Genomic DNA, 27,314 nt, shown 5'->3' with positions numbered 1-27,314 from the left:
TTTGACATTTCGCTAACTGAGTAACAACTGGAAAAAAAGTACTGTACGTGTCGCAAAGTCACAAGATCTGAATGACTCAAGTTTGATAAATCAGACTTAAATGTCAAAATAAGAGACATGGATTCAGTAAGTTACAGTTACAGTTACTTTATTGCCTTTATTGGAAGTATTCCTGAACTAGAAGGGTATTGAGTAGAGTGCATTCCTCTGCCAGGGCCCAACAGCACAAACTCATGAATATCAGACCCCTAAATGTGCCTGATATATTTCATCAAGATCCGTGAACTATTCCCTGAGAAATTAATGAAAATGTTGACACTCTGTCTAGTAATGTTAGGGAAAGTGGAAAAATCCCACCTGATCTGCATACCACATCCTTCCACCAAGAGTCATGGAATCAGCTCTGCAGTTTTTGTGTAATCCTGCTAACCAGCAAACAAATACAGATGTAAACATAACCTTACAGGTGTCAGCAACCCGTTCCTGTTTGCAGTTGCCAGAATGATGTAAAGATTATCACGGTAAAGCTGAAGAAAACTTATGAAGGATATAGATAATCTATGTTTCTTAACCTTATTTTTTTAATTATGTGCGTCACGGAAAACTTATTTAATTGATGGACATCGTAGCAATTGGGTGCTAAGACTATTCTGTCTGCATGAGTTGTAAGTCATCACCACTCAGTTTGAAACTTCTGACTCACACCGTCTTTCTCAGACGTCTTTGTTTGGTCCTGTTGGAACAATAAAAGCTGCAGGTAAAGTTAAACCCTCTGACTCAAAGTCCATGTCCTTCATCCGGTCACACCTCAAAGTGTGTATCTACACCAGCCCACAGTCTGTCTATTGGCCGGGTGGAAATAGCAACTCAGGCCATTAACTTTTGTCCAGGGAGCAGTAAATCCAGTGAATGCTAAATAATTAATACCTGTTAGATCATTAAATATGCATATTGTCTCTTTCAAGGCTTGAAACGGCAAGCTGAAGATAGTTAAGACAGAATGGCTACCTCTCTAAATCAGAGTCTGGGTATGAGCTCTGTAAAGTTTGATGGTTGAATCAGAAAGCTTTGATGTTCTGTGAATGAACCAGCATTTAATATGTGGAGCTGTGGGTGGAGATGGCAGCAGCCTTTTACTGATACAGCTCTCAGCGGAAAGAGAAGCTTTTAGTTATGCGGCTGTGTGCGGACTTGAGACAAACCGTCTGCTGTATTGTCCTATTAGCCAAACCACCTCGGCATGATGGCCCTTATGTCTTTATTATTTTTAACTTAAAACACAGACACAGGCAGAGAAGTGAGGAGCTTCACTTTGTTGCCTCCTGTTGTCGCTAAGTGAAGTGGGACCACGCTGAGGTGGGAAGCAGCGGGAAAGAGTGAATTTCTGTGCTGGAAAATTGAACTTGTCAGTTTATGTAATGTAATCATCAATTGGAGAGACTTCATCACTGCTGGAGTCTGGCCTCATCAGTGTTTTTTCAGCAAAGGACAGTGTTATAAATAAATAAATATTGTTATTTTATATTATTATTCACAAGGAACAAGGGAGACATGTGAACATGTTAAAGAACTTGATTTTCATCGTTGGGAGACTTTACCAAAATTTACAGGAATAAAAACCACATAAAACCATAAAACTATTCTTGTACAATCTAATTCAGTGCAGTCAAGTGCTTGGTTTAAGGCTAACTCCGCATGTGACTTTGACAACAATGCTAGTATGTGGGAGCTGGAGACAGAGGCGAGTAGTTCTCAAACAAGTATACAGAGAACAATGTAAAGAAGTGGGAGGCAGCACTGGGAAGTGAAGAATTCCAGTGGAGAGGTTCTGGTATTTCGTCCAGAAGCAGCGAATGAGAATGACACGGTGAGTTTGTATCGGTCGCTCTGCTCGACCGGCCTGGACAAATACACCACTTGTTTGTTGCTCTCCTGAAAAACTGACGTGGAGACACTGATTATGGAGGAAGTGGCTCAGAGAGAAAACAAACATGTTGTGGAATGTCAGCCTGACAGTGGTGTAGAATCTGATGTTTCTGATGTTTCTGAAGAACTAAACACTAAATACAAAACACATCAGGCCTCAGAACACAAGATAATTGGAGTGGATACCCACCCGCAAAGTAAATGAATAATTAATGTTTGCTCGTGTATGTCTGAGAAGAGAACGAGACGTGGAGGGTGGACAAATGTGTCTGATGTTTATTAACAGATGAAGATGCAGTATGATAAGCAGCAGCAGTCAGTGTGTGTGTGTGCAGTGGTTTAATCGACTTTGTGGTGTCTCGTTGGCTAATGAGAGAAGAAAAGTGACTTATTCAACTGGTTGATTTAATCCTGCTTCCTGTGGTTGAGATTGGACCCCTCATTGGTCGGTGTTATTGACCAATGAGGGGTCCAGTAGGAGTTGTGGTGTCTGTTCAAACCACAGAGTATCACTGTCTTACTTCTTTGAGTTTTCGGATGTTCCATCAAAGCCAGATTCATTTTCTACATCCTGTATAGAGGATGTACAAATTTATCGTCTGGTCGATATAGATAGAGCAATACAAATATAAGTCAGATTGTTACATTGACTAGACTAATTTTTAAAGAGGCTATTGTATTTGTGCCCTTTGTATTTACAGTTATACATCAAACCTCTATTACATTTCTTAGTCACAAGGGCAAATTTAAGAAAATTATACACACAGTATATGTTGGCCAATTTGATCAATTGCGGAAACTTTTTATTAGTATCGGCATCAATACTAAAAACAAAACAAAATGGTCGGGCTCTAATCCAGACCTATATTTTTATAAAATGAAGTCAAACTGAGGTTGATTTGTCAGTCAGGTAAAAGTGTAGAATCTAGAATAGGTTTTAAGTCAGGTTTATGTACTCCTTGAAGGTTTGTGTTGTTTTATACCACTAGATAGTGTATCTGCCATTATTTCACTTAAAGCAGTCGGATGCATAAGCAGCATGAAATATATGCACAGTATTTCCAAATATAAATCACCTTAAAACACATAAGGTACAGTGACTATGTTCACAGTCCACATTGGATTTTCCTCTTCTGCATTTCTTGAACTTCCTCTTTCAGCTCACCGCGGCCACATACCGTACAGAGGTTGATTTACCTCAAAACAGGTCATGTATCTTCAGTGTAAAGAACACAGATAATGAAGGGAGGAATATGGCTATTTCCTCTTTCAATTTTCTAGTCCGTCAAATACACACACGGCTTTGGCCCTCTTTTCCTTCTTAGCTTGGCTCAGACTGGGAGTGCAGCTCTACATTGCTCGGGGCTTCTCTTAAGCACACTAAAGCCTGACAGATACAGTCATCTCCCTTCTTTGAAGACGGAGGATGAAGGAGGGGGAGATAATAACATCAGTCCATCAAACACACCCTGGGGAAGAGGAGAGGGGAGCGGGAGGGAGAGAGGGAGAAAATGGGCATTGGGACGTACTGTACAGGGCAGAAGGGACAGGGGGAGAGGGGAAAAACAGGAGATTCGCAAAGAGAATCAAAAACAGATGTTTGCTGTAAAACTGTGACAGACAGAAACCATCAGTCACTCTGGGCCGCACTGAAATATCTCACCATTTGGATGAATCACCACGAACTCCGCCACAGACATTCATGGGCTCCTGAGGATGAATCCTAATGATTATTTCTTTAGAACCACCAAAGGGTTGACTGTAATGACCTTCGGGATCCTTAGACTTTTCCTCCATGTCTTTTTACCTTTTTAGTGAGATATATCCACATCTACTTGAACCGACATGCACGGTTTCCAGATGATAAATCCTACTAACTAATATATGGTATACAAGCGTGTACTTGGAAAGTCACTTGTGGTTTTGAGTAAAATGTCTCAACAACTATTGGATGATTTGCAATGAAATTTGCTGAAGACGTCCATGATCCCTACAGGATGAATGGCAATCACTTTGAGAATTTCCATAAACTTAGATTTTCTGGTCAAATTTAAAACCGCAGATTATGGCGTTAAAAAGCTAAAGTTGGCATGCAGACATGTTTGCATACAGACATGCTAAATTAACACAGGAAACCATCATGCCTCTTGATCTCCTGGTGTAAATAAAGGAGAGTGTGTGTGTCTGTCCTCTCCACAGAATGTCACCTTTAGTTAACTGCTCTATTGCATCTCATTGTTGTCTTTGTAGATGGAAATGACACTAACACGGCACAGATGACTCAGTGTGAAAAACAGCTTCTGCACATCAATTAAATCAACAGGGACACAGATTTTCATCTTTTTTTACCGTGACTAGCAAGTTACTGAAATCATTGATTTGCAAATATGTGTTCTGCAGTCCTATAGGGTCACACAAAAACATCATTCTTTTTTTTTGTATCGGAAATAAATTATAAAATGTGATAAAACATGTTTTTGTAACAGCACAACAGAAAATTTAGCTTCGTCAGTGTCTCACAAACTAATTTGTTTTTTGAAGAAGCAATATATTCTGCTCCCTCCAGTCTTTGTAGAAAAGGATGAATGATGATGCACTGCTGCATATGAGAAAGCCTAGAATCTGATCCAGCTCATCCTTCCCGCCGCCCCTCTCTCCCCTCCTCTCTTTCTAAGGCTTGAGGTCTGTCATTATGGACTGTGAGACAATGATGTTGACTCATTTCTGTTCTCCCAGATGATCACCTGTAATGTCCTCTCATGGGAACCACAATCTTTTGTTAGAGATACTAAAACCCCTGCTTCAAGGCTGCAGAGCAAATATCCTCTAAACTTTTGATAATAGACATTGGCATCCTGTCTTTGCTGTAGGCTGTTGATATTTTTTTTGACCATTCCCTCTAGTCAGGGATGTTTAAGTCTTAGGAGTCATTGCCAGTGTTTTTACTCCCTAATAATTAAGCGTCGGTCCATAAAAATCCATATCGGTTGCGGACTCTAGTTTCAATGACCCGTAAAGGAATGAAAACATCAATCCACAATATACACACAGTATAATTAACTCAACGTAGCAAAGGTCCACACTTATGTGTTTAAACCTTTGCTAGAGTGAACATGGACATAAGAGTACTGTCCGTGTCCTTTAATAGAGGTTCAGTCTGAGTTCAAACGGTGATAATGTTGTGCTACACATAATAATTGTCTCTATTAAATAATCATCCCTGCCTGAAGGCTCTGTGTTTTCTATCACAATGCTGTGGTGATTATTAACATAATTGGGGTGACATTCAGGGCAAACAGTTTCCCTGCGGAGCAGCACAGTCACTATATAATCCATTAAAGCATAGAGTTTAATGATTGGTGTTTGGTTAAATGGAAAATAGACACATGTGAAAGTGTGGTGTTGTGGCAAAATTATCTGTTATCTGTTTCCTGCTTAAACTATTGAAAGATAATATGTTCAAATGTCTTGTCAGTCAAAAACCTTTTCCATAATATTTGAAATACTGTATAAGCAACAAATACTGTTTTTTGAGAAGTTGTGATAATCAAGGTGTCAAATATAACTAATTGTTTAACTTATATTAAAAGTTATAAAACAGCCAGCTAAACAAAAAACCCTGCTAATGATTTAAAAGTAGTGTTTTTGTATGTGTATCACACTTTTATATGCCGCCCACTTACCTTTTTCAAAGTCAATCACAGATCCATTGTTAGTTCCTAATTCACCTCACACACAACGTGGGAGATCACAGGAAAGTCCCAGGTGGCTCTGGTGCTGTTTAAACCCACCTTGCTGTGAGACGTCAGTGTTGATTTGGTTCCTTGCTCCCACAGATCAAATTATGGATATATTTAAACAGTGTTTCCAGTCTGAAGTAATCCCATTAGTTATACGTCTTGGCCTCTCATCAAAGAGAGCTGTGTCTCACGTCCTTATGCATTTAAATAGGATGAACAAACCAAAAAACACTCAACAGTGATTCGCCTCAACTTGAAGCTGATTTTCTGCGTCACACCAGAGTCGTCTGTAAGAACAGGCTGAATGCAGATGTAAGTTTGGGTTAGTCATGGAGTCTAGTTTTGTTCCACTTCTGTCTGAGAGGTTTGGTTTCTGTGCTGGAACAGATTTAGCTGAGTGAGCTGGTTAATTAGGAGAAATTCAACATGGGGCTGGTTCTCTGTGTGTGTGTGTGTGTGTGTGTGTGTGTGTGTGTGTGTGTGTGTGTGTGTGTGTGTGTGTGTGTGTGTGTGTGTGTGTGTGTGTGTGTGTGTGTGTGTGTGTGTGTGTGTGTGTGTGTGTGTGTGTGTGTGTGTGTGTGTGTGTGTGTGTGTGTGTGTGTGTGTGTGTGTGTGGGCGGGTCTGACGCATTGTGTCCCACGGTGACTAGGACTGTCATGGCGTAATCTGGGCCCCTTTGAAGAGAGTCAGGGATAAAAAGAGAAAAATGCACAGTAAGAAAGATGACATGGTTTTAAAATAAATACAACTTAAATAATAAAATAACTATACATCACATTTATGACATAAATGCCGAAGGGAAACAGAGCAAAGAAGTAAAGCTACAGGAAATGCAAGAACACATACACACTGAGTTCAAATTAGTTAGTAAAATTAAATAAAATAAACTGCAGAAAATTATATTAATTCTACAAAACAAAATATTTGCTGTCATAACAACAACTTAAGTCTATCATTTGAAACAGAAAGAAAATAGGAAAATCTGGATTTGGTGGACATTGTTGGTACAGTGATGTTGTGGTGGTTCATGATGGAACTGCAGGATGTCATTCATGTTTATACAGCTAAAAGAATGTGGTTGGTATTTGAACTTTATATTATAGTCATGCATCAACGTGTGGTAGTTGCTTGATCTCACAACGATCAGTCCACTACTAAAATCTTTGGTTTGGGCAGCCCTATGAAATGCTTATTGGGTCCTGTAGTATGTCCACTCACTGTTACGTTTTATTTTGTAGTATCTGTCAGTGTCTGTGTATTAGGCCTCACAATGCTGAATAAGAGCAGGCCTCCTGCCCACGATGCTCTGCCAAAAACTCCCTAGAGATGTATTACCAAGCAATATAGCGTGGCTCCACGTAAGTCCCGCCCACAGCCATTCATCATCATTATCTCATAGGTCAGGGTCATGGTCACTCAGACAGTCAAAGTAACACAGTGACCCTCCCTCAGGTCGTTGGCTTGGTTTGATTTTTATAATCTCGTACCGTTTACCTATAATATGTGTGGTATCAACCTGGAGTCCGTAGAGGCAAACGAGATCTTGTTACTTTTGTAGTTTGTTTGAATCCTGCACATTTGATCCAACTGGTATCGTCCCTTGTAAATCCATCTTACTGCGGTTAGAGTGGTTATTGGGTGTTATAATGGAGTGGCCTGGTTGTTACAGTATCAGCCTGCTCTCATTGGGTGTAATTGAATGGGGTTTGTAGGTCGCAGCAGTAAAGAGATTGATCTGCCGATAACGACATTTGTGGGCGGTGGCATAGTAAACGGCCGCGGAGCAATCCATTGAATCAATGTGATTTTTCTTTTTGTGGAAACGCTGAGTGAATAGAAATAAGATAATCACAGGTAATAAATTACATGACACTGTTTGTTGCTTCATTGCCACTATGATGTTTTAGACCGTATCAGATGAGACTGTAAGCATGTGTGTGATCCTGGACGCTGCGCTCCCTCTGCCTTCGAGATATTTGCTGGCACACATGCAGCTGCTTCTCACCAAACCACCGCAGCGGCGACTCTGCCAGCGATGTCGTATATGCTTTTACCGCATGGTTTGGTTTTTATGATGTCTCTGCAGTTTTATCATTGCCTCCTGCAAACTATGTTCCCTCTTTACCTTTTCCTTACGCTCTTCTATTTTATTTCATTTCATTTCATTTATTATGCATCGTACAGCGTAAGGTGATGAAAGTGGGTTCAAATCCCATGTTGCAGGCTTTGGAGGGGAAATACCCAACCTCTTAACCATGCTGCTCGCTGTGGGTCTTTGTGTGCGCTCATGTGTGTCAATGTTTCTCTGTGTGTATGTGTGTGTGGGGGGGGGGGGGATGTTTGACAGATTTGTTGCAGTGGATATTGATGTATTGTGACCTTATGAAATGCTATGAAATACAATACATTTTCACCAACACAGTTTTTTTCCGAAATGGATGGCCCTGTCAACAAAATCAAATGATTGTCATTTTTACATTTTGATTTTGGCATACGTAAACAATATAAACGTATAAACAAATGCAGATGTAATTATTGGTGAGCTTTAAAGATGCTGATGTTCACAGCCTTTTTGACAGAAGCAGGCGAGCTGTTCCCCCCCATAGATTGTACCTAAAGATGGAAAACACATCTCTTCTTTCTCCCAGTATTCAAGCCAAAGTATCCCGGACACTGAGTCTGCACAGTAGCCAGAGGTTCCAGCTGAAACTCGTGCTCGAACGATATCATGAGTCACTGTCAGCCCTGTTTTTATGGCATCAAATAAGTAGTAAAAACCAAACTTAAAAAAATAATCGCTTAAACATATACATCGGTGTGATAAGAATTACTGTAAATAACAGAAACCATCTTAAGAGAAACATGTATTTGTTGTGTGCTTTTAGTTTGGTCTGTGTCCCATCCACTAACAAGGAGTAGGCAGGTTTATTATGGATACCGCAGTCAGCCACTATGGGGTATCCATCCTCATATACAGTTTTTGATTATTATTTTTTTCGTATTTCCAGTCCTGGTGTTAAACTAAATCAACTGTGTCTCTTCTCATCAAATGCAAGAAGAAGGCAACTAAGCATATATCCCCAAATGTCTATTGTTATTATTATTATTTTGAAAATCACATACAGTAATTGGTGTTTGTGACAGTGCATGAATATTCATCTTACTGTGTCCACCTATTCTGGGAGGAATGTACCAAGGGAGCGTTCCCACTTTAAGTTTATTCTGGTGACATTTTCTTCTGAAAAGCATGGTGTCCTAACAGGGAACCCTCAGTTAGTCTTACAGCCTCTTGTTTGCAACATTTTTACTTTGAGAAAACAAACATATTCTTTAGAGGACCTTTTGCTTGACTGCTGGGAAATATAATTCACGATCTAAGCCTCACCGACTTTATCGTTATCGTTTCAATCAGTGTTCAGAGCTAAGGGTGTGTGTGTGTGTGTGTGTGTGTGTGTGTGTGTGTGTGTGTGTGTGTGTGTGTGTGTGTGTGTGTGTGTGTGTGTGTGTGTGTGTGTGTGTGTGTGTGTGTGTGTGTGTGTGTGTGTGTGTGTGTGTGTGTGTGTGTGTGTGTGTGTGTGTGTGTGTGTGTGTGTGTGTGTGTGTGTGTGTGTGTGTGTTATTATTGCCGACCGATGTTATCTACCCTCTCCAGAGGGAAACCACGGGTACTGCCAACACCAGCGCAGAACAAAATCCTCCCATTCCCTCCCTCCTCCCTCTTGCTTCTCTTCTCGCTCTGCCTTTGTCTCTGTCGGTCCTTTCTTCTTCTCCCTCACTTTCTCTTTGTCGTACCTGTGTGTCTCTCTCCCTCTGCCTCTCGCTCTCCTCAAAAAAGCACTTTTGTCCAGTTTAGGAGATTTTTCCACTTTGACTTTCTTTGTTTGAGTTGTAAAAATAACAGCCTCTGCATGTCTGATCTCTATTTTTCTTTTCTCTCTGTGGTCTGCAGTGATATCCCATTTAGCCGAAATCCTTGGCTCGCCACCGCATAGCTACGCACACACACACACACACACACCCACACACACACTCACAGACAGAGAGAGAGAGAGAGACCAATCCATTGTGTCTGGCTGCCTTGCTGATGAATGAATGGACCCTTGTCATTTACTGCTTATCTCTGTAACCTAAACACACACAGGGTTCTTAGAGGACGCCCTGCAGGCTGACACTGTTCTAAGAGGAACTCCTTTTAACATTCCCTCCAGGGTCCAGCTTCCAAAAGCCCTGACATCCATCCAGCGTTCGGGGGCGTTTTGCCAACCTGGACCATAATCCTAATCTGAAAGCACAATCATTTAATCCCTCTGCCCTCGTCCTTTTGAATGCCTGCTCGCTCAACCTCCGTTGTGTTGTGTGTCGCGTGTTCGGGAGGCTGGTTGTATATTTTGAGCCTGTTTATGAGGCAATGATACACAGGCATTCCTGGTTTATACTTTCTGATATCATGCATCTATGTCCTGTTTATCACAACCATTTTAATTGATTTGATTTTTGGTCCAGAGATAAATTCTCAGCTGCTACAAAGAATTTTTTATTGCCACTAAAGTGTCTCCATATATATTTTAATCATCAAGCTTACATTGTGTGGGTCTCATTTATTATTTAACGCACCATGCTTATGTGCCGGCACTTTATATTCTTACTGAAAACAGAGGCAATAATAAAGAGCAGAAATCATCCTAAATCATGTCATGAAACATAATCAGACAGCACATTTATTCATGCCTCAACCCGCTGCAGCTGTGGTCTGATGAGATCGGCCAATCAAATTTGTCCAGGAAGTACCAGTGTCAGCCGCCTTTGTTCCTCACCACGCTCGTCTCCTCGGCTGCAAAGCACATAATGATGAGCAGGGCAGTGATAAAAGAAAATTGATGTCTCTCTCGTAACGTTCTCCTTGGCTGCCGGAGCAGTGAGAGGAGGACGAGCACTGCAAAAAAAACGGCTTCATCCGTAATTTGAAAAAAAGTGGAATGAATTTTGACAAAGTGATTTGTAGCTTTGGTGTCAATGGGCTTGTTCAAGGAAAAATCATTATATAAAGCATTATATTCATATTTCTTGTTTTTATAATGCTTCTACAAATTCTGTCTGTAATTATCCTGTCAATACTCCAGGTTAAGGTACAGTCTTTACTTGTCTGGCTGCTGTTGTGCTTCATGGTGTGATATTAATGTTTTTATTGTTTTATGTTGGGTGCAGACTATCTATCACCTGTCCAGGCTGCACAACGAGCAACTGACTGTACACGTTTTCTGTCCTGGCCCTGAACCCTGCTCACATACACACATTGTACTGTGGTTCTCCAGCAGTGTGAGTCGGCAGACGTCCCAGGACGAGACCTCAGCTGCACTGTCAGCTTCTTGTCTTGGCAGCGCTGAACTTGTGTATTGTAAAACAAACGATTTTTCTGCCTGCGTTTCAGAGCAGTGAGGGGGCTCTTTCCTCGAATCAGATTAGGTTCAAGTTGGCCTCTGTGCTGATCCCACCACGATGACGATCTCTCCTGCATCTCCTTCTCAGCTTTCCCACAGATAAGTGGTTATATTTGGTTTCAGAGTCAGTTCTCATCGCAGGCTCATGGTCTGAAAATAGAGGAGTGTGCTTCCTCTGCAGCTGAGGGGATTTGAGCAGGTTTATATTATGTTCTCAGTGTTTCGACACATACGTTGGCTGTAGATGTGAGTGTGTATTTTGATTGGATGGATTACGATGAATCTTTGTAGGCTGATGCGTTATGAGCCAGGAAATAACCCACCAAATGTTAAGTGCAGATCTGGAACAGAGGACTGTTTAAGGAGTATTTTCACTTTCTTTAACATGGCAAGATTTTTCAACATTTATATTGATTTTTCAGAGAACAATTTGTGGATCTTGATGGTGCAGATGCAAATAAAAATCTGGATCTAGTGAATTCAAGTATGATTTCATAAAGGGGCAGCTATGAAGCATGGACCCCCTAGATATTGTCATCATAACCACATGTTCAGAACTGATACTAAATATGCTCTGACCCATTCAGACAGTGACTTGACTGCATTTATACAGCACATCTCGATGAGACTCACATACACTGCTTTTTCTACATATAAATTCTGTCTTTGTATATTCAGACAATGCTCGTGGAGCGGACCACCAACTGTCTGTTGAGTAGATGTCATGCCTTACGTCCTGAGCCACAGCCTCCACTTAAGTATTAGACATACTGACACATAAAACCAGCTTTTGTGGAAACCTCCTCCTTGCAGATGGTGCTGTGAAGTCTTTTTACCCTGTGTAATTACCACTGTGCATATATAGAACATCAGCTCCCACCTCTTTTACACAGAATTACACCATCCGTGAAAGAAGCCAAAGATGAAAGCAGGGCGGTGTGTGTGTGTGTGTATTCCTGCTCCTCTATTGTCCCGAGCTTTATGTGGGGCTCCCCATTTGAATACATTCACCCACACTCACACACTTATGCAACGCATGCATACTGTACAGACTAGAAAGCAATTTCTACAACAGGGAGATGTTAAGAAACAATAAAAGAAAGGAGTGTACCAAATATATATATTTTAGGTGAGTCAGTACAATGTGAGGATATGTTTACCTCCGTACACACTTCTTCATGGTGCAGTCCACCAGAAACTCAGTTTAAGATAACAGCATGAAGTCTCACATATAGAGTGCAAACTGTGTAAAATGGCCATCATGCTTGTGTTGTTCATCATCTGGAACCTTTTGTAATCACATAGTGTGAGTACATAGGTGTTTAGGCACTTATCAATACAGAGAGAGCAGATCGGGGCTAAATGAGGTTTAAGGACATGGAGAGGAGAAAAAGAGTAGGAGGGAAATGCGGACAAGTGCGGGATGAGAGGAGGGGAGCAATCTTCTGCACTTGATCCAGGGAGCGCTGATTGATTTGAGGGGAGAGCTAAGATGGGCTCATCCCAGGAGCATTCTGATAGAGATGAAAATACGACTTTTAAACTCTCCCCTTCATTAGATATCTTTTGCTGCTGTTTGCAATTTAAATCTTGGCTCTTATCAGCGAAACAGCACTTAGAATCTATTAAGTAATTTCACTTGCTTTGCCCTTCTGCCTCCTCTCCGTCGCCTACGTCTCGCTCTCTCGCTTCCTTTGTGTCCACTCTCTCTCTGTAATTTATTTTCTCTTTCTCTAAAAATATCCTCATTTCCATTGTGCTGCATTAACATTTTGCAGCGTGAACATCATGACTCATTAATGTTAGAAACACATGTACATGCAGGACACTCATGGCATTTGCAATGCAATAATTGACTCAGCTGTGTGGGCATGATTGTAATTGCGACAGTTTCCCCCCCTCTACTATTCTATTCATATCAGGGTTCCAACTAATTATTCTTATTTAGTGCTAAAAAAGGATTGGATAATTGGTTTTAGAATTTTTCAAGCAAAAAAATCCACAATTGAAACAATCACAACAAATATCATCAGGTCCTCAGATGTTGAGCTAACAGCTGAGGGACCCAAACAACACAGGCCTGGTCAGCTTTTGGTGACAAGTTGAGATTTTGAAACCCTCAGCAGGTCCCTGACTGCACCCTAAAAAATGTGACCAATGGTTACTCAAAAAAATTATGGGAAGAAAGTGACAATTCATATAATTGAGTAGATTTTAATTACTACAACTTTGATTAAAAAGTATTGAATAATTTAACTACTTTTAAACATAAAAAAAGATTTAAATTAACTAAGTTACTAAGCAAAATTGATTTAGATTTACTGAATGTTCAGTGGAAATGGATTTATTTTTACTCAAGATTTGGTGTAAATTAATTTGTTTTTACTGAAAATCTGGTGTAAAATTGTTTTAAATTTACTGAAATTCTGCTGTAAATTGTTTTACATTTACTGAATTTTCGGTGGAAATGTATCTATTTTTACTGAAAATCTGGTATAAATGTATTTATATTTACTGAAAATCTGCTGTAAATTGATTAATATTTACTGAATATTCAGTGGAAATTTATCTATTTTTACTGAAAATCTGGTGTAAATGTATTTATACCTACTGAAAATCTGCTGTAAATTGATTAATATTTACTGAATATTCGGTGGAAATTGATCTATTTTTACTGAAATCTGGTGTAAATGTATTTATATTTACTGAAAATCTGCTGTAAATTGATTAATATTTACTGAATATTCGGTGTAAATTGATTTATTTTTACTGAAAATCTGGTGTAAATTTATTTATATTTACTGATTATCTGGGTAAAATTTGTTTAACCTTACTAAATATTAGGATATAAATGATTTGGATTCACTTAATATTTACTATATCAACTAATTTTGCATATTGTTCAACACAATTACGCTGCTATTCTTATTTATCTCTACGTGATTAAATAATGTTTTAATTCAAGTATTAAATTGCTTCACAATACTTTAAATCAATAATGTTGGATGTCACTTTGTTGCCAAAATTTGTCCATCTACCCCAATCAATACCATGACTTTTGGTGGCACAAGTTATTTCAGTAGGATCAACAGATCACCATGTATAACAAGAACAGTAGGTAAACATTTATTTGTGCAACTTTGCTTAAACATGTTTATTCAACATTTTTGAAGTGCAAATGCAAAAATACAAAAAAAAACAAGAAAGGAGTTATACAAATATTATGAAAAACATGTATATGTACAATAGGGATACAATTTATACTGCTAATCCGGGACAAGGTCTTGGATACTTTTTGACTTAAAATTCCTCAGTAAAAATTTTTAAATTTGCATCCCTAGTGTGCACAGTGGACAAAGTTTAAGAACAGTTGCATAGTAAAAAACATAATGCCCCTCCCCTCAAATGAGTATGGTTGAGACAGGACAATCCCTCAACACAGACACTGTGGGATTTACCAAAGCCTTGAAGCAAAACTTAACTTAAAACTTGAAGAGGGACCCTTTCAAATGAAAGGAGATTTGTTTTGTCAATGTCAAAACTGTTGATGTTTTGCCATTGACCTAACAAACTTCCCTTCATTTTGAAAGTGTCCCTTTTCTTCAAGTTTCTCTAGGATAAGGTCTTGGATACTTTTTCACTGCTAAAATTGGACTAACTTAAAATTCCTCAGTAAAAAATTTCAAATTTGAATCCCTAGTGTGCACAGTGGACAAATTCTAAGAACAGTTGCATAGTAAAAAACATAATGACCCTCCCCTCAAATGAGTATTGTTGAGCAAGGACAATCCCTCAACACAGAAACTGTGGGATTTAACACAGCCTTGAAGCAAAACATAACAAGTAACTTAAAACTTGAAGAAGAGGGACCCTTTCAAATGAAAGGAGATTTGTTTTGTCAATGTCAAAACTGTTGATGTTTTGCCATTGACCTAACAAACTTCCCGTCATTTTGAAAGTGTCCCTCTTCTTCAAGTTTCTCTAGGATACGATATTGGATACTTTTTCACTGCTAAAATTGGACTCACTTAAAATTTCAAATTTGCATCCCTAGTGTGCACAGTGGACAAATTTTAAGAACAATTGCATAGTAAAAACATAATGACCCTCCCCTCAAATGAATATGGTTGAGAAAGGACAATCCCTCTACACAGAAACTGTAAAATTTAACAAAGCCTTGAAGCAAAACATAACAAGTAACTTTAAACTTGAAGAAGAGGGACCCTTTCAAATGAAATGAAATTTGTTTTGTCAATGTCAAAACTGTTGATGTTTTTCCATTGACCTTACAAACTTCCCTTCATTTTTAAGCTAGCAGCTTGTTCTTGAGGCTGTTCACTTTTGGAGACAGCTTTGAACAATCCAGTTCCAGGAAGAGTTTCTGGAAGGCTTCGAAAGTGTACCTGAGCTCCTTAGGATAGGCAAGATTCACTGCATATGTCAGTCCAACGAGCATGGAGCAAGCCCTTGGAAAATTGGTCAGTGCAGTCAGAACTGTTACGCGTTCCACCACGATACCAACTTTGTCGGCACCCTCTGATGTATTAATCTTGAAGATCTTCATCTTTTGGTCAGCAAGGTCCTGTGAAACACTGTCTTCATCAGCATCCTGAAAGATTAAAAACATTGTGTTTCTCAGACTATACAGCCAAATGTGAATGTTCTAATTGAATATCTCCCTCAGTGCATCAAACCCTTTGGACAATAAAATCTATTGAAATGGGCTGTCACAGCCTATTTCACCATTTATAACGCTAAAAAAAAAAAAATCTGAGATCATGTAATTGCAAAAGTATATTGCCATCCAAGATAACTTAAAAAGGATCAAACCAGCTCACCAACAAATGATAAAAATTAAGTGACACCAGAGATGATGGTCTGAACTGACTATTGTAGATATTTGTTAATTAAATTTTAAAATGAAATCAATGGATACCTACATAAATTATTTTCTTCCTGACACGTATGTATTGATAAATCTTATTTTACATTGACTTAAAAAGGCTGGTCACATGTCAACCAATCTTTATAAAGCACCCTTAGCTCATTATTGATTCTTGAAGTCGACCACAGCAACTGAACCAACTCTGCCTATTTTAGAAGTTGCCTCAGTATCTCTATAAAAGTCTCTCTCAACTGCTTTGTGAATAGTTCTTAGGAAGAAACTCTTAGCTAGGAACGTTTAGGGCTACATTATAAAGACAATAAGTAAACTGATAACTTTTGAATTCTGCCAGTTGGTGAATCAGATAGAGATGGGGAGGATTTAGTACTTTAAAATTCCCTAATGGAAAACAAATGTACAATCCACAATGATTACTTACATGACTTCACAAACCTTAGCAGCTTGCCAAGAATTACTGGGAGTTACTTGTGATTGTATTTTGTGTTTTGAACTTCCCAAGACAAACCAGGGGGGAGAGATGAAAGAAATAGTGATCACCTTCTTTATATTTTATATGTTCTTCAACTTACATCATACTCTTTTAAGATTTGATCTGTCGATTCCCCAAGGTAAACAATCAAACAACGAATGACAACATCTCTGGATACGTGGATGCTAGGATTCCTTGGAGCCTGAAATGACAAATAAACATTATTCAAGTTCATGGTGTAAAAATCATGCACTGACCTAAAATTTGTTAAAGTTGCAATTTTTAACACTAGGTGGCTTATATGATTGTAAAATGAGCCCCTATCAAGAATCCTTGATGTGCTGTCTCAGGGACCAGTATAATGAAACGCTTTGTCATTTCTGAGGTTTCCTGGAAATCAGGTGATTCCGGGAAAGTCCCAGTAAAGAAATAGTGCATAAAAAAAATAGTCAACATTTTAGACCTTGCTTTTTGTATGGATTAAACAAACGTGACATAAAATGTTATTCAGTGAGCTTTAAGTATGTTGGCAGGCAAATTTTGTCACCTTTGGACAGAGCCAGACTACCTGTCCCCCCCCCCCCCCCTTTCTGGTTTTAAGCTGGTGTTGTGAACCAGATAATACAAAAGACAGTTTTGTGGCTCTTTAGATGATTTCCAATATGCTGAAAGTAGTCCTTCTCTGTATAACAACAAGCATCGCAATCTAAACACTTAAAAGCAGAGCAGATTCCTGGCTCTAGACTCTCAGCTGTATGGTATCTGGACAAATGGGTGTGAAGGGCACTCCCTGTTTTAAATGTGCAAGGGCAGCTTACATGTAGACACGGCTGGGATTGCCCAGGACCAAATGTTGCGTGTTGCAGTCTGTAGTGCTTAAGTAGATTTCCCTTTGTGGCAGACAAAGCCTTGCAGATCTTACACTGCCATCCCATAGGTGAAAACCTAAAGACATAAGAAAAACAAGTAGCCTTTATCACTAATAGTACGCATACTTAAATAAAACAATGTAATGTTAGAGATTTGGCATTTTCTTTAGTTTTTTTATGTTGTACAAATTAAGTTCAAATTTTATTTATAGACATTTGACTTCAAAATAATTTTCAAACTAAACCTTTTTTCACTGTTACAATATTACAAGAAGAAAGTTTGATTGATAACTGTCAACGCAATCAAATTCACATAAATGGTAAGAATGGTGTGTAAAAGTATGCGCAAACAATGTGTCATCTTAGCTTAATTAAACATCAAGTGATCAGTATATCAATATATTTCTGGGTGATTTAATTTCAAATTCAGGTTGGAGCTACAGGTTTGGATCATCACTGACAATCAAAACTGCAGCAAATCTGCTTTTTAACCAGCAAAAAGTAGTAATAATAAAATGTTGTATTGCAAAACAAACGGTGTACAATCCTTTACACATGTATGTGAAATGTTATATCCAAGCATATTGTATTATGCATATACGTCTGATACATACCTCTTGATAAGTTGAAGTTGACATTGATTCATGCACCTGGGAAAAAAAAAATTACCTTTAATTCAATTAATTATCCAAAGAGGATACAAATCTATTACAGATTGTGGTCACTAATTCAACAGTTTTGGAAAGTTTATTAAGCACATTTCAGTCGGGAAAGTACTGAATACACAAGCAGCAGAGGGAAAAAAATATAATTTACCTATTACCTATTTATAGGCTATATTAAAATGCAGTGAAAATAGAAAAAACACAGCCTGTTTCCTCATTGAGATCTAAACTAAGCTTTAAGGCGAGTGAAGGATTTTTTTAGTCCACATTTTACACAGACAGAAATCCAACCAGCCGAGACTTCATGGCTTGCTTGCTTGCCTCAGCACGGCGCTGAAACTCGACGTGCATCTGGGGAAGTAGCGTGTACTCACTGGGACATGCTCCCTCTCTCTCGCACGCCCACACACAGCAGCAACCTCCGGTCAAGGGAGCTACGTGGCTAATGCTAACGTGCGTTAGCTTAGCTTCCCTGCCAACTATTTATGAAACTCCGCAGAAACTAAATAAAACTCACCAAGCCCGCCCGCACTGTTTCATAACCCACTCACACTGATGTCAGGTCGAGTTAAACCCTTAGTTCACCGTGTAAGATGTGAAAATAGTCCGTGGCTAAAGGCGTTTTTCCCACACTGGCCTGCCGAGGCAAGCTAACGCTACTTAGCATCACGCTAACGGCTCACTCATTCATTTAAATGCCAATATATAATGACAAGAATAACACCGGGATCAAACATAACTAGCAGAAAACACAAGGCAAGCAATCAACAGTATTTAAACATGTAGCAGCAGGTAACAGCAGCTAATATAGACTGATCCATCACTTACCTGATGCAGATGAAAGAGGCTGAGCTGAGTGGAAGCCGAGTACTTCATGCGCAGTCAAAATGCCAGCAGCCAATCAGAGTGAGTTCTCCTGTCGAAGGTGTCAAATCAAATCCATCAGAGCAGGTGCTGCAACACACACTGACGGCATGCTCACCTCTCTCTCTCTCTCTCTCTCTCTCTCTCTCATGCTCCTCTGATGTTTTCTAATCACTCACACCTAGAACTGATCTCAAACAAACACAAAGTAAACGTCAGTCCTGTTCTTGTCCTAATAAATTGTGATAGGTGATGGTGTTGTTTATTGTAAAAGTGTGAACTGAGCGCAGGTGAGAGGGGGAGTGAGGAGGGAACAGACTCCATCAGAGACTCTGACGCAGACAGAAGCTTGCATCGATGCAGAGTCATCCACGACAAGTGCGCCTGCGCAGACCTCTGTAGCGCTCTGATCAAGCAAGATGGCGGAGATTGCTGTATTCTTGGTGGAAAAACGCTATATTTTAGCAATGTTTCTTAATAAAAATGTGTTTTGATGATATTGATGGTGAGATATGTGTGTTTCAGTTTCAATATTTTCATTCATGGTTAAAAAACAAACCGCTAATATGTTTTCTAAACCCTATTTTCACAACCCTAATCTCAACCCATCTTTTGTAGTTCTAATGTGTTTTCACTATTAAGTGAGATTGGGACTGGGAACCTTGTTTGCTTTTTTATGTTTTTTGGTTTGAGAAAAACACCTGTTTAGTCAGATTCAGTTTTTCTTACTAACAAACGGTAAAATCTAGTGTTTTCAAGGTTTTGGCCCTCCTCAGTTGCGCCCCTCATAGGTTTGCATTGGGCTAGGGTAGAGGAGATCAAGCCCTTTCCAAAACAGTTCATAACATATCTGTTGCATATTTAGTTTCCATCCTGGAAGCCATCAAAACTGACTCAGGTTCAAAGGTCATCCCTGAGGAGCAGGAGCTATCCACAATTTTCTCACTGACATAATGTTACTCCCGAGGTCAAGACCTTAACGATGATGTCTTTGCTTTTGTCCTACGACAAAGTTTAGATTTCATCTTGCGCCAAACACAGGCCCTCTGGGGTGTATGTTCTCAGACCCCTTTGAGGTCCAAGCTGGATCAAATCTGTCAAATCTGTTTTAAGTGGTATTTAATGGCCAGATATGGTCAAAATATGTATGTTTGATTTATACACAATCATATGTTTCACTTTGGACCAAGTTAGAGACACCTTTATTCGTTAACAACCCAATTTCTCACACCCAAGCTTCAGACTGTTTGCCCTCCTCCCCTCTGGGAGGCGCTACAGGGTCCTCCGTTTCAGGACCAGCAGGTTCAGGAAGTGTAACATTATTAAAACCTAAGGCCTCCCAATGAGTAAAATCTATTAATTTTCTTGAACTTTGGACTTTCCTAAAAATTGCAATTAAATTCTACTAAGTGATTCAGAGCTGATTTTATTCCATCACAAATTAGTAAAATTCAATCAATAAAAACATCTAATTTGTTGAATTCAGCTCACTTTGATTAAAAACTGCACAAAGTCTTTTTTATTATGTAAAGGTGACTATTATTTATTTATTAAATATTAATTAACCCCAGTCCCACTTTTTAGAGTGTGAGGGTCTCAAACGGTGATCAGAGTGTGGGACCTGGGGCAGTCACACTCTCTCTGCCCCTGCAGTCACTGCATATGGAGACTGGTATCAAAAGTCTTATATCAATATCAGCAAGACAGCAAACAAGTGTATTTCCAATTATGTCAAACTATAAAACCAACGAGAAACGTAACACATGTATGAGAATGTACCATTTTCCAAGGGACTTTGGACTTGAGACTTTTCCCAAGGGACTTGTTTTTTAATAGTTTCATTTCCAGGTAGATGAATCAAACAAATCTCGGTGGTCAAACATTTGAAGCCCTTGCAGTAACCACGTTTCATCGTTGTCTTTGTTAACCAGCAGAGTTTTATAAGAAAGTTCTCACCACACAAAACTGAACTAAAAGACTGAGCACAAATTGGTGTTATAGATAAAATAGAGTGTGAATGCACGCCAAGACATGATGGATGAAGAAAGCAAGTTTGGCGGGGGTAGATTTCCTGTGGCTGAGTGCTGCCACAGCTGAACGAGTGCAGATGAAACGCTGCTCTGTGCTGCTCCGCCTCCTACGGAGATTCAGTTTAACTGTAGGCCAGCGACAACGTTGTCTAAGGGCCTGAAAACTCATTGACATTCTCAAGCGAGGCTTGGCACCGCAGCACGAGTGAGTGTGTATTCACAATTGTGTGTATGTGGTATGGGTTAACCGTTACCATAGCAACGCAATATGTGTGACTGGCACATGTGGCGTGGGTAAATGGGAGGGTCTGGGTGGGTTTTCACAATTCGCCCGAAAATAGATAATCCAAGCACAAGCACACGCACACGCACACACACACAGATAACACAACATGGACGAGGTTTACAAGGTCTTGAATCCTATTTAAGGATCACTGATGAACACACATGTCTATGAAGTGTAAGGTTGTGTGTGTTTGTGGTTGTGAAGCAGGAATTATGAATGGTGTATGTTGTATACTCTGAATACCCCCCCCCCCACACACACACACACACACACACAAACACACACACACACACACACACTACTCTATCTCCCCTCGCTTGCATGTGTCGCAGGCCAAGGAGGCAAATGAGGCCTTAGAGCCTGTGGCACTTATCTTGTATGGGAGCCACTAGTTTTGAGAGATAGAGGGAGAGTTACACTGTGGTGTAACCATAACAGCACGAGGGCGATTCAACATGCTCCAAATGTAATCAAGATACATTTTTATCTGTTTTAATTCCAATTAAAATCTTCCTTAAGATATTTAATACTGTCATGTGGAAGTATTCAATCAGTCATTACCCGTAGGGATAAATAGCTTACAAAGAAAAAAACACACAAATGCTTATCAACTCTCTGATAATTAACATTCAGAAGAGAGCTCTCCCATTTTTAAACACTTTATATCCAGCTCTTCAGATGCCCTCCAGTCCAAAGACCTATGGAGTTTAGCCCAGAAAATGCTCCTGTATCTGTCAGTGCTGGGAAGATGCACACTGACTCGTCGTATAACTAGATTTCCACAGAGCTATGAGATTTATCTACTGAAAACACTGGATACATATATTGGAAACAGATATTACTTAAATGACACTTCAAAATCTAAAACAGTTCCAAGAGATTAATAGCAGATGCTCTCTGGTCTTGTAGACATGCTCCAATGCAGCTGCCATCTGGTTGGCTGAGTAGAGCTGATGGCGGGATGGTGGGTGCTGTGAAATGATTGGCTGGTGGGAAAGCCCAGAGCTTCTAGTCCAGTTAAGACAGAATGTGTTATGTTTCGGCAACAGGAATCAGAGTATAGTTAAAAGTGTTTTAATAAGTTCAAAGCAGGAGTCTCTGAAGTGTCCTTGTGTCCTTTTAAAGATTCCAGGGTATCACTGCAGTCAGCCAGGCGTAGAATTTAAGAGGGTGTTTTAGAAAATAATCATTGCTGTGGACTAACGCACACCAGCAGTCAAACTCGCTGTGTATTTTAGCATCGTTCTCGACTACAGAACAAAGTGAAAGTGAGCGTGCGAGCGAGCGGAGCGTAGCCGTGGTGACTGGTGCTCTTTAGGAGAGGTTATCTTTGGTCACGTAGGCCGGCCTGTCTGCCTCCATCACATCAAACACACAGACCCTGCCTGTGGAGCCGGGCCACAGAGGGCTGCAAGACACTGTCGTCCATTTTTAACTCCATCTCTCATCCCTCTGTTTTCTTTCTTTCATGTGTTGTGTGACTGTTTTTAGACGCCTCTCTTGTGCTCTCTCTCTCTTCATTTTCTTTCCTGCTCTCTTTCCCTTCATGCCTGTCGGTGTTTATTAGTATGCTGCACTCTCTCTACCTTCCCTCCTGTGTAATCTTTTATTTTATCTTCTGCTTTAAAACCCCATCTCCACTTTTCTCTCACCTTTGATCAGTCTTTCTGCTCCCTCTTGTCTCATCACCCCGATGTCAGTTTCTCCTTCTTTACATGTTTCTTCCACTCTAAGCTAAGCTTTTGTGTTTAACTCCATTCTCTTGTTCCCTGTTTCATCCATTGACATTTATATTCTGTGGCTTCTATAACCTTGATCCTCCTGTTGCAGCAAAACCCAAAATGTTTGTGTGGCCTTTTTTCCCCCAAGTCTTTACACACAAGCTTTCTAAACACCAAGATTGTCAATGTTTATGAACTGGGTTTTATATTTGCGGCATCTTAGTTTGGTTGACTTTGTAATCAGTGCAGAGTAAAAGGAAAAAAGATGTCCTGCCTCAAAGGTCATTGCAGGTTGCTCTGCAGAAAACAATTGGCAAAAATCTTATTTCATGCAATAGAAATAATCACTAATTCAATTTGTTGGTTTTCTTAGCTGTCTAAGCAATTTTTTAGAGACACTTTTATGATTAATAAAGTAAAATTATATAATTAATCTAATTAAAACTATTCTGTTAGCTGTAGATTTTCCTGTTTTGTGCCTTTGCTGACCAAACAGGATTTTCTGTTAAGACAGCACTGCCTCTTAATTAATAGATAAAAGGCCAACATCCAGTGTGTTGTGATATATTTTGACAAGAGGGAATCCGGGGTCATGGCACTTTAAACATCGCTTTGCATTAGATTTTAAATAGATTACTGTTTTAGGTCTAAGTATTTTCTTGTGTTGACCTTTTATCCTCCAGTAGATTATTTTACAGTCCATAAATGATAATTCACTTTGGTACACCTGAATTTCACCATAGAATTACAATACGAGAGACTGGAATCTTTCCTAGAATTTCTATAAACCGGCCCTTTTAAGGCTGTTTTTCTTGCTATGAATGCCAAGTCTATGTATTCCACTTTTTCCTCCACTTATTCGTAGCGCAGCAACCGAAGCAAACTCGGTCCTCAGCGTGCTGTGCGCTCTAATGACCAGTGGCAGCATGAGTCCAGTTTGCTCAGCAGGCCGAGGCAACATAAAGAGAAACACTCTGACCTAATGATGGTCTCACTCAGACAGGGTGTTCTCCAATAAAAACAAAGACATCTTGTCTTGTTCACGTCGATACCAGACACGTCTTTAAGTGGCTCTTGAGTTATTTTCTGTCTTTATGTTTGTTTTCAAGTGGAGGGGAATATTTCGCCATATTGTCCTTCGCTATACTTGTTTCAGAGTCACAAGCCTTTTCATCTTGATGAGTCAGCGGGAGAGCTCCCTGTGTTCTTTGTCATTTCCATGTTCCTGTCATTCAGAGTGTATATTTACAGCCACGTACTCATTATTCTCTGTGTTCTCTCTCTGTTTCAGGCTCTCGCGACTCACCGAGCCTACCTCCTGACAGCACGCATCCCCGCCAAGGTAAGAGCAGGAACTCCGTTAACTTTTTGTGTGTTGCACAGTCAGCACCTTGTTTCCAGAGACCAGACACGAGTAAAAGAGCCACAAATGTTGTAGAATGTTTATTTCTCGCCTGCCTGAACGTAAACTCATCACAAGACAATATCGGAAATGACTTTCTTCTTTCAGTAATTGATTGACACCACAGTTGTGTTGTCTCTGCTATAACTCCCAGTGTAAATGACATAATGAGGAAGGAAAAGCACACTGCTAGTCACTAAGCCAGTTAGCCAGTTAGCTAAGCGGCTGTTTTTCGGTCACTCCTAAGGGATCCTGATTTATCACTGCCGTTTTCTGCACGGCAGTGATAAATCGGTGAAAAAACTTAAATGACCTCAGCTGTGAACAGGATTTACATTTTAAATTGCATCAGGTCAACTTTCATCTGTAATGCTGGTGAGAACAATAACTCCCATGATCCCACACTGCTTTAAAGTCAACAAACTAGACTTGTTCTTATTATTTTGATTCAGAGACCCCTACTGGCCAAAGCTACTTATTGTACCTTTAATTTGAATTCTTGAAAGCTTCATTTGATGAACTCAAACATTCTTAGTTTGCCTCCAACTCGCCCATTTTAGTTTTACTGTGACTTTGTGTTTTGTGCACATGTGCCTGTGTGTTGCATGGGTGATTTAAAATAGCAGATTATGCTTAAAGTAGCAGCTCTGTGTTTGCCTGATTATAGTGCAATTATATAGCTGGTTGACAAGTCTTTTTTTAAGCATGGAACAGCTGTGTCATAATGCAGCGCAGATGGCATCGGTTTGCACCATGATGCAGATGTTCACTCAAACTTCCAGCAGCACCGATCCAACAACATGACAATGCAACAGCAAGTGTAAATAGAATCCGTTGCTGGGACCATAAACTTGGACAAGTGAGTTTACTGAGGAGGGAAAGATTGATTGATTCATTAAACCTTCATTTGAACTCAGAAAAACATCCAGGTAGAAACCTAATGAAAATAATGGCCAAGTAAAGAAAATACACCAAATATTCCAAGAAACCACAAATAAGAAACGATAAAATTTGTAAAACAGGAACAGCTGAATAGATAAATTGAGGTAATATTAAAACTTTCAGGTTGCAACTGCACGATGAGAAAAACTGGATTATTGATATAGGGAGATATTATCACCCGTTTAAGAAAGGTCACTTTGTTGTAAGAATTTCAAAGTTCATTCTTGACCAATTGGCAAAACAGTCTCACCTCATGGTCCATTTGGCCCTTCTTATCACATGTTTGTTATCAGGTGACTGAACCTTAAAGAAAAAACTTTTTTTTTACGCCACAGAGGTTGTGCAAAGTCATTAAAATCCAAATATTGAATGTCTGTAATGCCACAATGAGCAAACTCCATCTGCTGATGATCATCTGATATGATCAAGGGCTCCAGCCCAGCTGCTAAATGGACTGTGAGATGAGATAGTTTTGTTAACTTTGCTGTATCATTTTTCCAACATATGCTGTTTAGCGCTAAGTACAGCGCATATCTCTGCCAAGGCCCAACAGCCCCTTAAATTCAAAATATCAGAACACAAAACACACACGACACATGATTTGATCACACTGGCGTGATTGCAGACTCCAGAAAGTTAAATTAGAAGAGTTAGAGTTCAGAGAGAGCATCCCTTCGCTATATGCTCATATCCTATCTTGACATGTTGCCAAGAAAGGCAAAGACAGAGAGACAGAGTTAAAGGGTTCCCTTCAAATCTTCAAGTTCCAATAAAATCAGTTCTGTAGTTTTTGTGTAATCGTGCTGACAGACAAACAAACGGCAATGAAACTTAACCTTCTTTGCAGAGATAATTAACCATTACATTGACCATTAAAACTATTACAACAATAAACTTCCTGTAATCAGACCACACACACACTAACCAAAACACAAAGTCATAAAGCCAAACACTGCTTTGATAGTGTGTAGTAACAGACAAAAATAAAAGTGTTCTGCTTATATTATCTGGACTGACGATCCTCCTGCAAGGAGAGAGAAGTACTCGATTGTATTTCCCCAAACTCATGAGCTCACATCACATGCTGCTCCAGGTCCAGGAAACGCTTAACGGCTGCTATTCAATTAGATGCTTTCCAGTCAACACAATGCCTCCAGGGACAGTTTAGGTTGCTTGAAAACTGATTTATAGGTTTACTTGGTGCAGGAGAGGTCATTACGAAGAGTCAAGCTGAACGCTTCTTCACATGACGTCATATGTTTCCAGTGTTGGGAGACGTTTACTTAGCTGGAGCTGCTGTTTTCTATCTGCTCTGACCTGGAAGAATCAGACACCTGCAGGACGAACAAACCCCTCTGCTCTCCTGTCTGCATAACGTCTCACATTGTTTTTAATATTGTATTGTTTACCTGGTCTCATTTGCTTTATTCTCCTCCTTACTTTAGATTTTTCTTTTGTTATTTCACCATACTATAGTATGATTTAATTAGGAGAAGGTACTGTAGAACGTCTTGCTGTATTCTTTCAGCCTACTGCCTTTGTATCCTGTCTCTTAACCAGATTACAGCCTCAGATAACCTTTGCTCTCCTCCTCTTATTCTCTTCAAGTCATTCATTCTGGTTTCCCACCCTCACCTTTTATCTTTTCTTCAACCATCCTCCTTCGCTCTTCATCCTTTCATCCCATTCTCTTTATGTCTGTGTTTTTCCTCTCCCACTCTCCACTGAGCTAGCAGTCCACAGGGATAACTTACAAAGTTTAAAATCCAATTAAATACATTTTCTTAATTTATTTTATTCCCATAAGTAAACATCACATAGCTTTTCCAGCAGGAACTCTCTGCACTAAAGACTAAAGATAATTGTCATTGTCACTTAATCATTTAGTCATTAAAAATGTCCAGAGCCAGAATATGATGATCTTAATGTTTTTTGTGAAGTAAAAAACTGCTATTCAATTAATATTGATTAAAATAAAGGCAAAAGCTTAAAGGCTTAATGTTTAAACTAGGTAAACTATGGTAATATGCCATTTTGGCCTGATTTAATATTGTA

General features: G+C 39.5%; 1 protein-coding gene across 1 annotated transcript in view; it reads left to right on the top strand.

Annotated features, from left to right (window-relative positions):
* Positions 1–27,314, top strand: part of LOC133014286 (F-actin-uncapping protein LRRC16A-like) — a 68,910-nt gene that overhangs the window by 5,860 nt on the left and 35,736 nt on the right. Inside the window, exon 3 of the mRNA XM_061081482.1 lies at positions 24,207–24,257. Within this exon, the coding sequence (XP_060937465.1) occupies positions 24,207–24,257 (51 nt within the window). The remainder of the gene's footprint in view (positions 1–24,206; positions 24,258–27,314) is intronic.

The sequence above is a fragment of the Limanda limanda genome, chromosome 11, assembly GCF_963576545.1.
Source record: "Limanda limanda chromosome 11, fLimLim1.1, whole genome shotgun sequence".
NCBI lineage: Eukaryota > Metazoa > Chordata > Actinopteri > Pleuronectiformes > Pleuronectidae > Limanda > Limanda limanda.
Note: the sequence above shows the minus strand (reverse complement) of the source record. Positions and strands in the feature narration are given on the sequence as shown.